Raw genomic sequence first — 20,359 nt, 5'->3', positions numbered from 1 at the left:
AGCAGACATTTGTTAAGGTACAATACAGTTACAGCTTTTTGAGGTGTCGACGTTGTATGGTTAGTGAAATACTGTACTCTTTAATTTTAAGCATACTCAGGTGAATGAGACCTACAACTTTTTTCTAGAACATTCCTTAACAAAATGCTTGGGTACCAAGAACCCCAAGCAGGCTTAGATGAGAGGAGACACAGTAATCAACGGATACAATAATCTCTGATGCTTCTTCAGAATTTATGACTCCCCTCCTGATATCTACAGATAACTAGTCAGAATTTATGACTCCCCTCCTGATAGCTACAGATAACTAGTCAGAATTTATGACTCCCCTCCTGATATCTACAGATAACTAGTTAGATTTGCCACTCTCAGAAGAAGATTCTTCTATTTCGCAGGAGGCTCAAGACCGCGACTCATCTTAGTGAGAAACGCTAAACTGTAATACTTAAAAACGGCGCCTCTTAAAGTCATTGCGATTTCAAATGCTCTTCTTGAGTCAGAGTCAAGAATAGCACTAATGCAGTGGTTCTCAACCTTCCTGATGCTGTGACGTTTAATACAGCTAGTTCCTCATGTTGTGGTGACCCCCAACCATGAAATTATTTTCATTGCTACTTCATAACTGTGATTTTGCTACTGTTACGAATTATAGTGTAAATATGTGTATTTTCCAGTGTCTTGGGTGGCCCCTATGAAAGGGTCATTCTAACCACAAAGGAGTCATGACCCACAGATTGAGAACAGCTGAACTAGTGGCTGTCCTCAGCAGGCTTGAGATGTCTCCTCAACAAATCAGACCTTCCATTTTGCTCTCAACTCACTGTTCTGACAGGTTAACTACTACAGCACTGAAGGACAATGTTCTTTGATACCTGCTCTATAGCAAGAACATCCACTCCCACTATCAAGTGTTGGACCCTTGAAAGCCTCCTCACCTTCTCATAGAGCAACTGAGAGAAGCTCTGCTTCTGCCTGTCCTGGAAAGACTCACAGAGCTGGAGCAGCCTGGCACACAGGACGTGTTCTTGATTGAAGAGTGGGTGGTGGCTGAACTGCAAGCCCACGATGTTAAGGTCTAGTTGGTACATTTCCCTCTGACCATCCATCCTGTCTCTAAAACAGCACCCCACGTCAGATTTCACCGCCTTTTAAAGAAAAGTATGCACCAAGGTAATTTGATTCTGTTGCCTTTGAAACCACAAGTAGCTTTTTCAATATAAAATAACATGCCAGGTGCATTTAAATTCCAGAGCTATAGAACTATAAAGGCAGCAAGCAGGTCATCTTTGAACTTTATTTAGATTCTTGATTTAATAAAATAGGTTTATATTACATTTTTATTTTTTATTATAACAGTTTATTTTATTTAACACAGCAACTCAGTCATCTTGCTGTAAATTATTGTCATCTACATCATTACTGTTTATATGGATATCAGATTTTCAATTTACAAGACCCAAAATAATGTTTTATAGGAACACCATGGCAAATTGTGTTTCAACTTTTGCATTAAGAGTTTTGTCTTGTGAGTCAGAGTTAAATGGAATTATCTATTAAAACATTATTTGTAAAGCGAATACACTGGTGATCATCTGAAAAATCCCTTCAAAAAAAACCTAGACTCTCTAAGTGGTCTAAGGACACCATCCCTTTCTATACAGAACACTATCTCTACTTGAACATTAGACTGAACCTCAATTATAATTGTTTCAGTCTAGAAGTCTTAAATTATTTGCAAAATGGTTCATCTATGCCTTAATCTGTTGTTTTTAACTTAAACATGCATGTCTAAACATATATGGCTGATTTTTAATGATGCAATTTGAGAAACATGATGAGTTCCTTAGCACGTACAGTCTAATCTAACAGGACTGAATCCGCCTCAGAAGGACGGCACTGAGCCTTCCCTCTGGATCAGTCTGGTATAACAAATCTATTTGGGGGTTGAAAGGGGCTTTCCCCCTCTGAAGCTCACAGTGACATTTGATTGCTGTTGGGGGTTACTTAGAAGTTGGACCACATGGGAGATTATTAGTCCACTTTTCTCATAAACATATTAATCACTGATTAATAGCTGCATGCAACTAATGGTGCCTTACTCTGCTGCTACTGCTGTAATGAAAACCATAAGCTGGAGAGGAAAGGGTTAATGTGGCCCACGTGCCCTGCAGACTACATGCCCTGCAGGCAATCTGGGGTTTTTATCCCAGATAACTCCAGCTTGTGTCAAGCTGACAAAAACTTAACCAGGACAAATAGATTTAACTGGTTATCTCAAGCATGTGTCATCAGCTGTAAAAAAAAAAAAAAAAAAAAAAAAAAAAAAAAAAAAAAAAAAAAGCTGTTTGTCTGAGTCTTGTATGCTTCTTGCCTCGTGCTATGACATGCTGCCCTGTCTTTGGGACTCTGCCAGCACGGCCATTATCAGCTATGCTCCCTAGAGAGGAATCAGAAGCCTCGGTAAGTAAACTGTGATGCTCACACTGTCTGTGATACTATGTTATTTAAACAGAAATTTGACCAAGACCATGTCTTCCAGCCTTGTTGGGAGCCAGCCCTGGCAGGTCAGGTACTGCTGAGATGGGGCACAGCATCTGACGAAGACCAAAGGCATATGATCTCTGGCCTTATAACTCTTCTTCACTGTTCTGGGGGCCAGAAGCTGATGGCCTCGGGAAATTATGACTCTATCTTGCTATACTGTGGCTAAAAGCTGCTGGTTTCTGGCAATTAACTCCTGCTTATAGCAAGGGATTACGAGAAAAAAATTAAGTTACTAGGCTCTTTTCTTTCTGGCTCAAGGGTCTCTCACTGGCCAGGTGAAAGGCTCAGAGTTCATTAACTCTTCATGAACCAGAGAGAAAAGAAAGAGGGGGGGAGGGGGGAGGGAGGCGGGGAGAGGAGAGAGACATATATATACATACTGGATGAAGCTGAAGAAAGCTGCACCGTCATCTTATTACAGTTCTTAGTTTTTATATTTTCTCTAAAAATTATCTCAAACAACTATCAGGTAGAACCGTTAGAGCAGAATTGATTGCATGAATCTCTAAATATTTGTACATTCCACTAAATTCACAGTAAACTTAAGGCAATAGTTTATGTCATAGATTGGTAAGGTTTTAGGAGTTACAAATGAATTACTTACATATCTTTCTACTAAGACTAGTATCTGACTAAACATTCAGTATCTGTTACAAAGTCCCCTATAAGTTCATTATAAGTTTAAAGCAATAATTTGTATGTTTACAAGTTTTACCACAGTTTTGTCAAGAGACCAATCATCTGCCTTGTGTTTCATTAGTTTTGACATATTACATAGATAACCAGTCAATATTTTGTTTTCTGTCCTTGAAGCTAGAATAAATTGTCCATTACTAGTTTATGACCTTTAGTTAACAATGATCTCACATCTAACCTAGAAGGAATGTTTTCTTTGGTTGTAAATTTGTCCAAAGTCTGCTTTCTATTTCTAGCGCCATTAGCCTATGACACATGAAGGTTTTTACAAAGCTCTGTTTGCAGCCTATTCTATAGAGGACTTAAAATTACTTGTATAAAGTATGGAATTCTATAAAATCATTATCAAGAATTATGGAATCATCAATTTGCCTACATAGCATTACTACGTGAGAGTGCATCTTCACATTGATTCTGCAAAAAATCTGCCCAATAGGGTGGACTAATGCCCAGGAATCACTGGGCTATGTACTAGTGACAGGAAAGGCCTAGCAGCAGCAGGAAGCAATCCTGGGATGAAGTCTCTAAGGACCTTGCTCCTTAGATTCTTAGAGCTCACCCATCGCAGGCCATGCAAAACGGTGGGCCATCTCCAGAAATTTTACTTACATGCCTTTGCTTTGCCTAGATGGCTCTGACACTGCCTGTGCCCTTGCTGTCACATCTACTGTTAAGCTGGAATAAATGTTGTTCTGCCCCAAGCCAGATGGCAGTCTGGGGACACTCTGAAGATCTAGAGCCGCCAGCGCTGTCCCTAAATCTCTGCCTCCTTACTTTTCCCTGAGCTAGGAACTCATCCCTACGGCTTCAGGGAGGAAGGAGAAAAGCCATAAAATCTTGTTTACTAACCACATCTGTCCTCTATATAATGGCCAGCTCGGTGTCCATCTAAGGAATTAATTTATCAGTTAACATATTGGTAAATTGGCCATGGCTTGAAAAAGCACCAAAAGGACAACAGTTTCAGTTTAAAACTATGAGATGATAAACTGTGGAAATTTCACGTTAGAGAAGCTTGTTTTGTTTAGTAGAGGAAGCACTAGCTAGCTATGACACACCTTGATCTTATTTATTCCCGTGGGGAGACATTTAGCCTTTCCTTGGTCTTTTCTTACTCATTATTTACTGACTGAGGTCCTCAGTAGCTAAGGCACAGTAACCAAGCTGATGGAGTTTCTAGTAACAACCAAAGGATGTGAGTTTGTGCTGTAAGCAAAATCGAAAAGGGGGAGTGACTATAGTCTGTAGACTTCAAGTGGTTCAGCTGCCACAGGAGTAAAGTGCTTTATGAGTGCTCTGTGGCCAGACACGTTCAAATAAATACAGCACTCAGGAGGCAGATTTTAAATCAACAGTAGGAAAAATTAGAACTATGCAATACAGGAATGCAGTATTTGGGGAGATGATAAGCTAGAACTTCCACTCCCAAGAATTCTCCATCGTGGTATACAACACCAAAATCCATCCACTCAACTCATAAACCAAGGAATTACCCTTTCTCTTATTAACCACTGGCTTAGTCACTGTTCCGTTGCTGTGAGGAGACACCATGACCAACTCCTAACAAAGAAAGCATTTAAGTGGGGGTTGGCCTACAGTTCAGAGGTTTAGACCGTTATCATCATGATGGGGAGCATGGTGGCATACATGGTATTAGAGCGGTAGCTGAGAGCTAAATCCTGATCTGTAGGCAGGAAAGAGACACACACATACACAGAGATGGAGAGAGAGACTGAGACAGACACAGAGAGAGATGAAGAGACAGAGATGGAGAGAGGAGGATGGTGAGGGAGAGGCAGGATGATTAGACCTGGCCAGCTTGGGCTTTTGAAACCTCAAAGCCCACCCCCAGTGACATACTTCCTCCAACAAGGCCACACCTCCTAATCTTTCTCTAATAACGCCATTCCCTGATGACTAAGCATTCAACTCTATGAGCCCACGGGGGCCACTCTTATTCAAACCACCAGAGAGACTGTTATATAGCAAAACCGAATACATACAAACCTACAACTAGCATTTCTATTCTGTGACATCTAGCCAGCAGAAAATATATATATACATGCATAGTCAAAAAAATATGTGCAAACATTTCTCAGACATTGTTGTTACAATGGCCAAAAAGTGGATACACCTGATATCCACTAGTAGAAAAATAGATAAATAAAATGTGGTTTTCTTACAATTGATTTCTAGACAGAAAAAAAAAATAAGCTAACTATTGCTTCATTCATAGAGTAATTTTTTATGATTCCACTTATAAAATGGGCAAAACCAACAGGGAGAGAGTAATCCACATAGCTAAGAGTTTAAAATGGCGGTTCCCTTGACTACCATTCATTTGGCACTTTTTATATATATACAAGGTGAGAGTCATACAAATTTTGTATTATGGTTTTCACATCACATTTTATTTGAACATTTCCCATCATTAAATAGACCTCAACAATCTTGAAGATTACTTAACATTTTATCCAAGGTCTATGACTAAGCTCAGTATCTTTAGAAGGTAAAATAAAAACATAAGAACATAAGTTATAATTGATGTTACAAGAGCCGTTATCTAAGAGTTATTACGAGCAGATCGCCGTTGCTTACCTTTCTGTGTATAGTCTTTAGTGCTGGATTCAAAGACTCCTTGCTCATGCAGAGCCTATAATTCCAAGACGGTCTAATAGGTGAAGGTAGTGACATTATTTCTCCACTTTCTTCAAACCAACATTTTCCCTATCAGAGATAGGTACAAAGTATAGCAACTGAGTATTTCACTTAAAAACAAACACCACATGCTGTCTGTTCCTGGCTTAACTCATCAGCTGATATACTTGCCTCCTGCAGGCTGAGCAGGCGATTTTCCATTTTGTTGCAGATCTTTTTATATGTCTCTGGCTTTTTCTGAACATAGAGCCCTTCGTCTTCTAAAATTCGAGGGAGCATGCCTTTCGGCAGTTTCTGCTGGCTGGCCACTTAACGACAAAACTTAGATAATCACTTTAAAGACCACGATGGGAGAATAAATGCATAGAAGGTCAATACCCTTTACTGCCCTGGCAGGCACAGAAGTTGGTGCCCTAGAACACGGATCATCCGTGACTTGTGTATTTCAGGGGAGTGTGTTACCTGGAGAACTACTTGGCACAAAAATATTTGCCTCCTGTTTTTTTATCTGTTCTTGGTCATCTTCATAATCTGCGGCTTTCACTTCAAATAAATCCGTTAAAATCACTTCTTCCATAAAATCCTCATCTGGGCCCTCAGCAGTGTTTCGGAAACTACCGCCAGATGCAGAATGCTTGGAGTAACTCTCACTTACTGTTTTCTGTTGAATAGCAAAAATAAAAATTGGTCTGCACGCTTTCCTCCCATGACCGGTATGCAAATAAATGGTATATTCTGGAGCCTTCCAACTCATTTAGCCCAGGTCAAGTGCTAGCTAAAACTGTGCGTGTGTGTGTGTGTGTGTGTGTGTATGTAATTATATAAAAAATATATAAATTATAAATATATAATTTAATAAGATAAGGTTTGGCTGAATAAAGAGGAACTCACTTAAGGTTAATGTTATGTGGTATTTTTTTTATAGCTCACTATTCAATTCGCCAGTGAATGTTGCTGAAACAGAGTAACTTGGGACCCTTCCACCCTAGTGAAAAAGTTCAGACGTAGGCCTGATATGGGAAGACCCACGTGGCCTTCAAACCTCCTCTGTTTGGTTTCCACCCCCCCCCCCAAAGCAGCACTACCTGAAAAGCAGAGAAACCATTTTCTACAAAGTATTTAAGAGAAAATAACGAAGAGGAAAGAAGTCTATGGCCAAGTGGTTAGAGTGAAATTCTGAAATACAGGCTTATTTATATAAGTTGTTTTAAAATCTGGGTATCAGTATGAAAACATATATTATTGTTGATAAGTGCCTCTCGTGAGTATGGATGGATCTGCTCACAAAAACTGAATAAATTAGATTGCTTCAGGTGACTACGTAATTTAAAATCTTTGTGTATTGAACAAATTATCATTCAAATATATCATGCAATAAAACATACCCCTCTAATTCTAAAAAATATACACTTAGGGTAAGTAATAAAATAGAATTGCAGGATCATTTTTATTTAAGAGAGGCTCGGCATGTTGCTCTAGCCAGCACAGAATTCACTTGGTAGCCTACACTGAGCTAAAATAAACTCTAAGATTCTCCTGCTTCAGTCTCCTAACAGCTACTATGAGCTGCATACAACACAAGCGGTGTGTGCTAGCACAACCAGATCATGGAATTCTTGTGGCTACAGACCCTTACCTGCTCTTTGACCAATCCTAGCAAAAAAATTTTTGCAAGTATTTTAGACTTGAGGATGACATTTTTTCTTTTTCTTCTTTATTTATAGATTTATTTAGACATCGGGTTTCTCTGTGTAGTCCTGGCTGTCCTGGAAGTCATTCTGTAGGCCAGTCTGGCCCTGAACACTTGCCTCTGCCTCCCAAGTGCTGGGATTAAGGCTGTCACGCCCAACCCATGATGGCATTTTTCCAACCCCATTCTTGTTGTTTTCCTCTCAACATTATTCCTCTTTCCCCTCCTTCCTTGTATCCTTCCTGAATTGACTGAAGCACAGTTGGGCATCACGTGGGTTGGTGTCAGGTCCTGTCAACATTCCTGCCTTCCTATCCCTTTTATGAAATCAAAGAAATATTTTACAGGCAGCTATTTTTGTGGTGTCTTTTGGGGATTCAAGATATAACAGAAACAAGCATAAGTAAGCTCTGGGGGACTCGCCACAGAGGAAAGCGCCTTAAATATCTTGATCACCAACTATGAAGTATGAAGGGTCCTTTGCTCCAGCTGGTGCTCCCATGCAATGTTCCTCCACACCACTAGTGTAGGCCAGGGTTCTCAGTCCTCCTGATGGCTGAAGAAAATGGGTCCCCAGTTTGACGCCTGATGTTTTGACCTACAGACATCTTTGTGAACCTTACTAACTCATCTTTGTTTTCAGTTTGGGCTAAGCCCCGACCTTGACCCAATAAGCATCTGTCTGCCCAACTCTTTCTCATTTAGTCCAACCCAGCTGCTATCCCAAACCGTCACCTTCCTGGTCTCCAGTAAGCAGCTTACAGCAGAGCATTCCCTGTGTTGGTGGCTGCTGTGGGATGGAGTCTAAGCTGAGGAGATTGAAATGTCCGTGGACATCAGTGAGCATCGAGTAACAAGGGAAGATGCTGTCCTGTCTCGAAGGAGCATCCCTCCCTCGCTACAAAGAGATCACCAGAACCTTCTGAGAGCATCCTCAGACTTCACCCTAGGTTCACGGATGAGGTTGGACCATCTTTCTCTCGGCAGGAAGGAGCCACACTCAAATTCAGCTTCTTGTAAAAGAGATTTCTTGGTGGGACAGGAGCAGTAACTTCCCAGGGCCTTCTGGCAGGAAGATAGCTTTCCGAGATAACTCCAAGTTGCAGTCATCTAACCTGGACTCCAGCATGCCCAACCCGGTCTGTGGCCTCACCCTTTGCTTCACTTCTTTCATACTTGTTCTGTGAGAAGGAAAAGTGTCCCCGCATAGCATCGGGTGCCTGCACTCCGCTATGTGGGAAGAACAGGGAAGAAGGTACCCCTTTCTCAGAAAATCCTACCCCTTAACCGGTATCTCGAATTTCTGGAAGGTCAGCTGACTTTCTTTGTATTTAGGATCTTGGGAAGGATGGAAAAAAAACATATTTTGATATTCAGATATTGAATACCTAATACATTCCAGGAGGAGAATAAACAGACCAAAATATCTATATTGGGCAACACGAAGAATTATGAGGAAGAATGAAGCAGGGTAAAGGCACAGAGAGCTCGGAACTCGGTGGGTCGGGGCTATTATTTTAGTTAGGACCTTCAGGCAACAGCATCTTTAATCATGTGTCATTCACATAGTGTCCCGACGGTAGTGAGGGATGCAGTATGGATATGAGAGGAGCTTTCAAGGCAGGTAAATAACTGTAAAGCCCTGGGCCCTGTAAGTACGGAGCAGGGGACGGGGGCGGGGGGGGCTGTGGCTGGGGTTAGGTGGCAGAGGAGGAAAACAAGAAATGAGAGAGAGAGAAAGCAAGAGAGTGCGCACAGCTAAGTGGGCGGGTCATGCAGGACCCGGGAAAAGCTGAAAAGACTTGGCTTTCCTCATAAGCGAACCAGGAAACCCTTAGACAGGGTTAAGCGAGAGAAAAGTCTTTGCTTCTTACAGGATTGCTCCGAGTGCCCAGTGAATTTGGGGATGGGGATAGGGTTGGGGGGAAGGCCTGACAACGATGCAGGCGAGAGTCTGTGTCTGTGTTGGCTTACACTAGGGCGGCACCGTGAAAGTACAGAAACGTGAGTCTGATGGCAGGCAGTCTTAAAGCGGAACCTACAGACATGTGCAGAACTAGGCATGAGGTATGAGAAGGACACAGAAGCTAACCTGGCACCAACAGGATCAGGCTGGAGAACCAGGAAAATGGAACCAGCACTGCTAGTTCTTTCCGCTAGTGAGCGTTCTGTTTCTAGAAAGCTGTGGGCGCATGCGCAGAGAGAGCATTGTGGGACATGGTAACAGACATTTTTCTCAAGACAGAAGATTTCATGCGGTGTTTATTTTTTCCCTTCTTGTTTCTGTATTAAGGTTCTGGGTGGTGGTGGTGTTGTATTTGCTCAGGTTTTTGAAAGGTAAAGTTTTATAGATGTTCTGAGGGCTTCGTTGATTTTGTTTTCCAAGACAGGGTCTCACTAGGCAGCTCAGGCTGGCCTCATCTCTCAAACGATGAGATTACGGTCCGTGCCTTATAATGAACAGCTGTCGGTAGACGATTTATATTCTGGGGTGTGTGTGTTTGGGGGTGGGGAACCCAAGGCCAACAAAATCAGTTAAAGAGCCACGGAGAAATAGAACGGAGAGAACTGGAGAGGGCAGAGAGGACCTGGTCCCGGGGACCTGGGCGATACACAGAGAGATGGGAGAGTTGGAAGCAGTAGGCTCCGGGTGGCAGGGCCCTGAGAAAACGTAAAGGTGAAGGAGAAAGTCATGGTACAGGGCAGATAGTAAGGATAGCGAGATGGATGAATCAGGAAGGGGTGAGAATGGGAACTGGAGAGGCGAGTGGAAGAAGACCGGCAAGCACACAGCAGCAACTGGCTGAGGAGTGTGCACTAGTTTGAGAAGGAACAGGAAGATGTGAGAGAACAGAGGGGTCTGTAGCTGACTGTGCAGGAACGAAAACTGGAGAGACAGACGTGAGGAGTAATGGAGACCACAGCGTGAGGAGACACTTTTTTTAGACAAGGACAACAACAAGACACAACGAACACAGGTGGGGGTTCTGATACCCACACTTCCCTGCTCTGTGGATGCTCAACTCCCCAGCCTTAGTTTCCTTATCTATAGAATACAAACAATAAAGACTGTCCCACAGATTTGGGTGTGTGTGTGTGTGTGTGTGCAATCCTGAGAGTCAGGGCAAAGCACAGGCTTGGTGCTGTCCTTAGGTACCCTCCATCCTCTTCTGAGAGACCGTCTGAGACAGTCTCTAATTGGCCTGGAATTTGCCAAGTAGACTAGGCAGGAGCCTCTCCGGGGTACCACATGCACGCCACCACATCTGGCTTTTTGACCTGGGTTCTGGAATCAAACTCAGGTCTCTCACATGTGCATGGCAAACGCTTTCGCCACCGGGCTAGCTTTCTGGCGGCCCTCACTTATGAGCATCGACTAACGCGATCCATTCTGATGATCTAGTGGATCACTGAGCAGCCAGGAGGCACTCTGTCAATGCTAGGTATTATATATAGTGAGCTGCTCAACTCCAAGAAAGGAGGAAGGTTTAACAATGAAATTATCATCTTCCAAGCCAGACAAGAGGGTGCCTGCCACGATCTTAACAGCAGGGGAGTCCAGAGTTCCAGGCCAAAGCTGAATCACAGGGAAAGACCCTGCCTCGAAATGAAACAAAACACACACACACATACACGGGCACACACACACACACGGGCACACGTGGGTACACACACATACACATGGGCACATGGGTACATACACACACATACACACACATGGGTACACACACACATGGGCACACAGGTACACACACACACACACATGGGTACACACACGGGAACATGGGTACACACAGATGCACATACATGGGTACACACACACATGGGCACACAGGTACACACACACACACGGGTACACACACGGGCACATGGGTACACACAGATGCACACACATGGGTACACACACACATGGGCACACAGGTACACACACGGGAACATATGGCTACACACACACACACACACACACACGGGCATACACAGACAGGCACACAAGAATCCCTTTCCCGTCCAGCTCTCATCCAGTGCCTTTAATGAACAGCTGGTTTGGGGGAGAGTAAAGCTATCAATTAAGAGATACAAATCCAACCTGCTGCAAAGACTGGCTCACTGCTGAATCTTCCTCTCCACTCAGGATGAAAAATGAAAGACCTTCATCCAGCAAGACTTCAGTCTGTGGGTTAAACAGCAGCAGTTAATGTCATAAGGGATGCACACTGCCTGTGTACAAGGGAAGGAACACTTTTCCATAATGTGGCAGATGGCAGCTTAGTGGCAAGTAGAAAACAACACAGCAGGTATTTTATCAGCTCATTTACACTTACTTGGCTTTCATTCACAGCTTACCTCTCACCTTTCACCTTTCACCTTTTTTTTTTTGTAACTCTAGTGAGAACCAAAATAGAACAAAGTCAATCTCCTTCTCTGCTCTCACACTAACCTGAGTAGTTAGAGGATTATTTCTCATTTTAATCAAAACGCTGGCTCTGACCACTGTTCTCCATGTTCAAGTGTTCTTGTGGACACCTGCTCACACATACCCACATATTTTGCCATCCTATTCCACAATATTGGGTGGCATAATCTTCATTACAGACTCAGCCATAAATAAGTCCTCTTTTATTGCCTTCTATGCTGCAGACTCAAATTCTTTTAAATAAAAAAAAAATACCACTTCTTTCTCATGCATATAAAATTGCCTTAAGAGAAATTTAGAGGGGACTCCATTCCACAAAAAAAGCAAAAGTCACATTAGGAGTCACACAATTTCAAAACATATAAAATGTGAGCATGCACCTTATATTTTGTTTCTATCTGGAGTCTAGCTGGTGTTTGCACATACAAACTGCCCATTGTCTCTGGCGTGTAGTTAGTATGGGAATTCTTATTTTATGTACTTAATTCATTTTTATATTCATGTATGAGTGTGTGCCTATGTGAGTTTGTGTGCACCACATGTGTGAAGGATCCCTGTGCTTTAATATCTGCAAAGCTAACTGTCCCCCAGACTTAGGGCAAAATGACCAGTTCCCAGCAGTGTCTGCCTTTCTCTATTCACAGATCCCACTGATAACTGGACGGAAGCTACCTCTTCCATATTCTTTTACTGGAAATGATATGAACAATTTGCATGTCTGTCTTGTTTAAAAAAAAAAACAGCAACCTGCAATTTCTTTTCTTTCCTTTCCTTTTTCCTTTTTCCTTTTTCCTTTTTCCTTTTTCCTTTTTCCTTTTTCCTTTTTCCTTTTTCCTTTCCTTTCCTTTCCTTTCCTTTCCTTTCCTTTCCTTTCCTCTTTTCTTTTCTTTTCTTTTCTTTTCTTTTCTTTTCTTTTCTTTTCTTTCTTTCTTTCTTTCTTTCTTTCTTTGTCTTTGCCTAGCAAGGGATTAGAGTGGGGCTTTGTGTCATGGACTCACGGGTGAAAAGCGTCTCAAAGGGGGCAAGAGACCCATCAGCCTGAGTAACTGAGCCGGTAAACTGGAGCGGAGGAGAACCACGCTCTTAATGCAGACATTTTTGGTTTTAATTAATTCATTAATTTCTTTATGGTTTTGTTACTGCAACCTAACCTACTCTCACACAGCTACTCCCCCTCTCACACAGCTACTCCCCCTCTCACACAGCTACTCCCCCTCTCACACAGCTACTCCCCCTCTCACACAGCTATTCCCCCAAATCTGAGTCATTTCAAACCTGCAACTGCAGATTTGAATCTGAGAACTGTAGCGCCAAGCGCCAAGTTTGGGAGCATCTCGAATGCTGTTAGAATAATTAACTGGGAAGTTCTTGGGTGACTGCAGAGTCCTCAGTTCCTATGTAAGCAGACTGAAACCTGGGTCAGTGTGGTGAGGCCTATGCCAGGAACACAAACTGCCAGCTACCTCCCAACACGGGACTTTACAGGCACTGCCCCACTTTGCTGAGTCAGATAGTTTCTCTGCCTTACTTCATCAGGCATGCCATGACCCAGTTCCCCTCATGCTTCCCTGGTGGACCTCTAGCCACCTGCCATCTGGAGATGCCCAATTCACGAGCTGCTATCAAATCACAAAAAACTGGATTTTGGTGTCAACCACACAGTTCCACAGTTTAGCCAAAAGCCATCTAGTTGTAAGCTAAAAAAGCTAATTTTTGTTGTGTAAGTTATACCTCCATAAAGATGTTTTCAAAAAGTATTTTTTTAAAAAGTTCCTCACCTTAGACCATCGATAAGTCTTTGTATCAGTGAGTGGCTCAGCTGAGGACTTTTCACCTTGACTGATCTGAAACACAAAATTTTACAGAAAACCAGCTTTAAAAAATCCTCAATTTTTTAATGGTATGTTTACACACACACACACACACATTTATCTTTCCTGAGATGTCATATATAATAATACTATAGCCAGACTGACTTCTCTTGGGTTAGGTTATATATCATGGGGGGAGGGGGAGGGGGGAGGGGTGGCGTGATGGCCAGTCTTATATCAACTTAACCTAAGCTAGAGTCATTGGAGAAGAGGTAGCCTCAGCTGAGAAATCGATTCCACAAGATCTGGCTGTCAGCAAAGATGTAGGGAATTTTCTTAATTAGTGATTAATAGAGGAGGGCCCAGCCCATTGTGGGTGGTGACACCCCCTGGGCGGGTGATCCTGGGTGCTATAAGAAAGCAGGCTGAGCAAGCCATGGAAGCAAGCCAGTGAGCAGCTCCCCTTCACAGCCTCTGCATCAGCTCCTGCCTCCAGGTGCCTGCCCTGCTTTAGTTCCTGCCTCGTCTTCAATGATGAACATCTGTAGACAAGTGTGAGCCCTATAAAGCCCCTGCTTCCCAACTCATCATGGTATTTCATCACAGCAACTGAAACTCTCACTGCAATAGGGTATTAAGACTTAAAAAGGAGATAGAAGAAAAGATAAAAACAGCAAAGCAAGCTAGAAGGTGAAGCTTTTAAAAACTGAAGTATATTAAGAAAACCTCAGCTATTTCTTAACATTACAAAAAAAATTTTTTTTGATCCACATTCCACTTAAAACACTTATTCTGAAAACAGAAGAAAACCATTAAAAGCATTACCTTAGCATTTTTCAGTTTTTCTCTTACTTTGCCTCTCAGCGTCTCTGTTATGTTTCGATTTTCTTCTGCATTTAAACCAAGACGTCAGCATTACATAGAGTCCACATCATTTCACTCTCGTTAATCGGCAGGGACCGTGAAAGCACTCACTGTGTATCTTAGCTGCAGTGGTGCCAAGCCATCACGGTGAGCAGAGAGAAAGGGCCACAGGCTCAGGAACATTTAGCAGCCTGCGCCTCTTCCCCCTTCTCATCCGGAACAAGCAGTTTTATCTATGGCAAAATGTGCTCCTTTTGCAACCTCTTCCCTATCCTGTGTCCCTTTCCCTTGCTGCTGTATCGGCCAGATAGACAAGGAAAGCATGAAACAGCTCAGACAAATGACTTCTGATGCTGTTTTCTTGTTAGGAAAAAAAAATTCCTTGTGAGCATTTGTATTCCATCTAGAATACCCAGGGACATGATCTAATAACAAAGCCACATTGTGTTGTGGTTGTTCATGATGTTAAAGTGGAAGAATGGAATTGGAAAGGCAGTGTGTACGCTCTGTATGTATTTATTACTTTCTGCTACTCACAGGATGGATTGAGAAAGACAGTTGTACAGTTCTGAATACGATTTTTAAAAAGGAAGGTGAATTGGCTGTGTTCTCTTGAGTTGGCCTTTTCCTCCTGCACCTGTTGAGGACTTGTAAGTCGTTCTGGTAGGAATAAGGAGTAAGACTAGAGCTAAGTCACAAGAGGACTTCTGAAGCAGGGTCTGCATGGACACATACCGAAGGTCTAACCCACTCTCAGGCACCAGTGAATCCCCTGTGTGTGTGCAGTTAATGATGGAGAGAGTGAAACATCATGAGTTCAATCTCCATGTATTTTCCTTGGGCCCGTCTTATATCATGTAGGAAGCCTAGTTTATGTTTATGCTGTAGGATGCTGAAGTGCAGGGAAGGGAAGCAACCACTACATCCTTAAAAACTAAAACCCAAGGATATCAGAGGTGTGGCACGCTACAGGAGAACCTTTTGACAGATGCCTGTCCGCCATTTCTTCTGTGCCGCTGTTTGCTGCTTCTGACATCTGTGGGGGGGAAGGGGGGAAAGCAGGGAAGGTTAGGAGGCATCCGGAAGTTACAGAAAGGCTTGTCTTACGTCAGTCAGTCTGAGCATCGTCGCCTATAAAATATCCACTCACACTCTTCTGTCTGCTCAAAGTTGAGTTATTTCCTAACTTATTTGAATTCTTTATATATGATTGATTTTAAAATGAAGTCATTGCCACCTGAAATCTAAAAACAAACAAACCAACCAAGAACAAAGCCCTTTAAATGACAAATCTGCCGGAGACTTAGTTCTTCCTGCTTATTTACTACTTGCCTCATGAATCTTCTGGAAAAGTCCGGGGAAATTAAACACGGCCAACATCCCACAGGTGTCATTGCTTGAGGGATTTCTCTGCAGTACCTGACCATGCAAACACCTTCCTTCCTGAAAACTACCTATATGCTGCCNCCTATATGCTGCCTCCAATTCTTAACTGTTCCCCGCCCCCCCCCCCGCCTTATATCTTCAATGGCCACCCTGTTCCCCAGCACAGGAAGGCAAGTGTACTCAAGGCTTTAGAGAGTGTGTGCATGCCACGGACTCCCAAACACGTGTGTCGAGCTCTGACTGCCCTCTCAAACGTTAATAAATAAATAAATAAGTATTCTAGCTCCCTCCTGGTAGGAGGAGCCGAGTGCTGTTATTATTTTTCAGTGTGTGAAGGTGAACATTTGCAGTCTTTCAAAGCTCAGCCTTATAAAGTAACTGTTCTTACTCTCGAGAGTAAGAGTTTGGAGTCCGAGTTTGTTAGCAAAGACTCTCAAAGTCTGTACCTGCTGAGCAAAACAGCCTGACGCTGGAATGGAAAAAGTCAAGAGATACATATAAGCTTAACGACTGCATTAAAAACGTGGATTCAGGGGCTGGTGAGATAGCTCAGTGGGTGAAAGCACTTGTCACCGGGGTTGGCTACCTGAATTCTATCCACCGGAGCCACATGGTAGAGCAAAAGACCCAATTCCTACAAGTTGTCCTCCAGCCTCCATAGGCATGCTATGGCATGTGTATGTATGTGTGAACACACACGCATACATACATACATACACACATGTATTAAAATTTTTTAAAGAATGGACTTTTGTTGAAAATCAAAGCAGGATATCAACAAGATCCTGGTTTTTAAAAGATTAATATAACAGGAATCTAGTTAGCAGGGCTTACAGAAGAATTCTGAAGTCTGCCAGTGACTCTTATATCACGGTTAAAACTCTTGAATGAGGTCACCATGAGTGGATATGCCTGTCTCACTAATCACAAATCTCCTCACGACAACTGAAGGCACCAGTGTAGTGACCTCTGAGGTGACAGAAGATTGCCAACCTTGGCAAGAGACTGGTGAGGAGACCTAGCTTTCATGTCCAACAATTTTTATCAAACATGGCTCAGCTGAGAGGGTGTTCTGACCTAACTTGTTTGAATTAAGGAGACTGGCAGCCCTTTTCCCTTCCACAGAGGTAGTGTTAACAGCCAGCTGTAGGGAGGACAGAGCAATGTGCGTCCAAGCTCGAAGGAAGTGCTGCTGAGAACACAGCCTACTTCATTTCATTGCTTGCTGATATCTTCTGTTGTTCTGTTGTTCTTAGCTCACTAAAGCCTTGGCAAATACAAAAGGATCAAAATAATTCCTTGTATCACATCATAGAAGAAACTTGCAATTGACAGCAACTGAAACCCTGTAAGCCCACTATTGTTCAATGCTAATGTATCCGAGTTGTTTACAAACTGCTTAAAAATCATAGTGTATAACCGAGAGCATAAAAGGAAGGGAATACAAATGACCAGTTTTCCGGGAATCGCACATTCTGGTAAAATGCTATAAAAATTTGGATTTTTAAAAGCCACCCACCAATTTCATTAATACTTTACCTTTTTAAAAATCTCCTCTCTTCTCTTTGAAATTTTTTTCATGATGACTCTTTTATTTTCACTTTCTAAATAAAGAAGAATGAGAAACCATGTTATTAAAACAAGGCTGTTATGATAGGGTTAAAAAGCATAGTAGGGGCTGGAGAGATGGCTCAGCAGTAAAGAGCGTGGGCTGTTCTTCCAGAGGACCCAGGTTTGATTTCCCAGTGCCCACATGGCAACTCACAACCTTCTTTAACTCTAGTTCCCCAGGCATCCAGTGCCCCCTTCTGGCCTCTCTGGGCAGTGCATGCAAATGGTCCACAAGACATTATTTGTAAGCAAAACACACATACACCTTTAAAAAGAAGAAAAAGAATAGAATTCAAAAAAATACAAAAAAAAAAAACCCAAGATGAAAAACATTATCATTTTGCTCTACCTAAGATGTGCCACTATGCTGATATAAAAATACAAAAGAAATGATTAGTACCTTCAATATTTAATACTTATATGTTATAGGCTTTTAGTCTTTAATAGAAATTTTGGTAATTGTCTGATGTAGCCATTTCCTCTGAGATAAAGCCTTCCATCTTGGACAGAAGCTCCGTAGAGCACAGGATGTTTTAAAGGAAAGTGAAAGCATGGAAGCTCATTAAGACTCCGGAAGTAAGCAACTGGAAAGCCTCAGGAAGTTCTTGAAATTGACCAGAAGCACTAGGCCCCTCCTTTCCAAGCTTATATAAGTGTAAGGACTGCAGACAGGCACTCTCCAACTTGTCTAGCAAGTTGTAAAGTGTACTACAGCTTTCGTGAAATGCCACCTATTCTGGGGTGGGCTTCTGGTGATGCAGCTGTATCTGAGTCATTGAGTGACCCCCCAACAAAGCCAGTGGTTCCCTAAGTTCGATGTTGTGGCATCCTTACTTTGCTCTTTCATCAGTTCCCTATCTGGATGAATTCACATCTCACCAGGAGTTACACAACAATGTCACTCTTAAGTATGTGCCAAGAGGAATCCAAGAAGGCATTTTTATAGAGATACTTGGCACTTGGCTCATCCATGTTTACTGTAGCACTATTCACAATACCCAACATATGGAGCTTAGATACCCATCAACAAATGGATAAAGTGACATCTATCTATCCATCCAACCATTCCATAGAATTTTATGAAGTCATAAAGAAAAAAATGTCATTCTCAAGGGAAAACGTTACTGGAACTGAAGATCACGGTACTAATGAAGAACACGCTATGAAAGACAAGTATGTTTTCCCTCAGATGCAAAATCAATCTACCTATTTATAATGTGAAAATGAAAAGGTAGCCTGAAGGGGAAGAATGATGTCAAATGGAAATGAGAGAATGAAGGGGAAAAGAAAGACAAATGACACATTTTCTCACATGGAGTGCACACACATGCACACATACACAAATGCATACATGCACACGAACATAGTAAAGGCGTAAAAGTAGAATGGGCAGGGCATGGTGGTACAGGTCTTTAACACCATCACTCAGGAGACAGAGAACTGTGCATGCAAGGCCAGCCAGGGCTACATAGCAAGTTTTGGCCAGCCAGGGCTACATAATGAGACCGTGCCTCAAAATATCTAAGAAGCATTTTACAAAGTAGAAACAAGGTGGAAGGGGACTCCCTGGGAGTGTGGACATGTGGAGGGTAGTTAGCGGTGGGGTAGGAAATGAGCAAACACAATTATGTGCGTATAAAAAGTCCCAAGGAAACTCATTGCTTTCCATAATAACTAAAGCAACCACTGCACAGAATAAAAAGAAGTGTTGCCTCGTTTCATAAGACACGCAAGAGTTACAACTCAGATAAAATTATCATGAATCAAAGAATGATAGATGTCTATGCATTGAAAACCTGAGGGACGCACTAGAACAATTGTAGACACAAGTTAGAAAACTTCTCAGTAACAGAGCAACAGGATACATATAAAAGTTACCTATATGATAAGGTTTTTTTGTTTGGTTGGTTTTCAGTTTTGTTCTGTTTTGAGGCAGGATCTCACTCTGTAGTCCTGGCTGGCCTGGAAGAACTCACTGTATAGATGAGGCTGGCCTCAAACTCACAGAGATCCACCTATCTCTGCCTCCTGAGTGCTGGAACTAAATATGTTATAAATACACCCTAAGATGGTAGAAAAAACAGTTTAGGATCTTCCTGCTTCAGCCTCCTTGATGTTAGAATTATGGGTGTGAAGCATCATGGTGTTCTTCATGAGGGGACCCTGTCTCAGAACACCAATAAACACACAATAAAATGAACTTCAAACAAATACCTGGTTTCTGGTGCCTCTACAAATTTTGTTCATAAACCACAGAAAACAACCTCTGCATAACAAAACTCTAATGATTTATTAAAATAAATCAGAGGACTCAAAATGTTGAACTTTTTTTTTTTTTTTTTTTTACAGATCTAAAGCTGTCTTTAGCCTATTTATAGTCCACAAAGGACATAGGATAAACAGATGGTTATCACAAGACAGAGCTGGATGAAAATCATATTTGCTATATTGAAGTCCCCCTCCTACAGTTTGACATTCTCTGTTACAAAGCTGGCTTGTGAGTGAAGGCCAACTCTCTCTTTCAGAATATTGTCATTAATTTTTGCAATGAATCCTTCCTCTAAAGGGTAAGGAAACTGGGGATTAACGATTTCTGTATCTGATGCCCGACAAGTCCAGTGCCAAAACACAAGTGAAGCCAGAGTTCTTGATCCACAGCAAGCAGACGGCAAATGTATTAGTAAA

General features: G+C 42.2%; 1 protein-coding gene across 1 annotated transcript in view; it reads right to left on the bottom strand.

Annotated features, from left to right (window-relative positions):
- Cc2d2b (coiled-coil and C2 domain containing 2B) overlaps positions 1-17,644 on the bottom strand; it is a 74,419-nt gene extending 56,775 nt beyond the window's left edge. Inside the window, exons 1-9 of the mRNA XM_021152526.1 lie at positions 17,603-17,644; positions 15,656-15,713; positions 14,639-14,703; positions 13,781-13,846; positions 11,676-11,759; positions 6,361-6,559; positions 6,070-6,206; positions 5,839-5,967; positions 936-1,145 (exon numbers count right to left, since the gene is read on the bottom strand). Coding sequence (XP_021008185.1) covers positions 936-1,145; positions 5,839-5,967; positions 6,070-6,206; positions 6,361-6,559; positions 11,676-11,759; positions 13,781-13,846; positions 14,639-14,703; positions 15,656-15,713; positions 17,603-17,644 — 990 coding nt within the window. The remainder of the gene's footprint in view (positions 1-935; positions 1,146-5,838; positions 5,968-6,069; positions 6,207-6,360; positions 6,560-11,675; positions 11,760-13,780; positions 13,847-14,638; positions 14,704-15,655; positions 15,714-17,602) is intronic.
- Between the last annotated feature and the right edge of the window lie 2,715 nt (positions 17,645-20,359).

Source organism: Mus caroli, chromosome 19 (genome assembly GCF_900094665.2).
Source record: "Mus caroli chromosome 19, CAROLI_EIJ_v1.1, whole genome shotgun sequence".
Lineage (NCBI taxonomy): Eukaryota > Metazoa > Chordata > Mammalia > Rodentia > Muridae > Mus > Mus caroli.
Note: the sequence above shows the minus strand (reverse complement) of the source record. Positions and strands in the feature narration are given on the sequence as shown.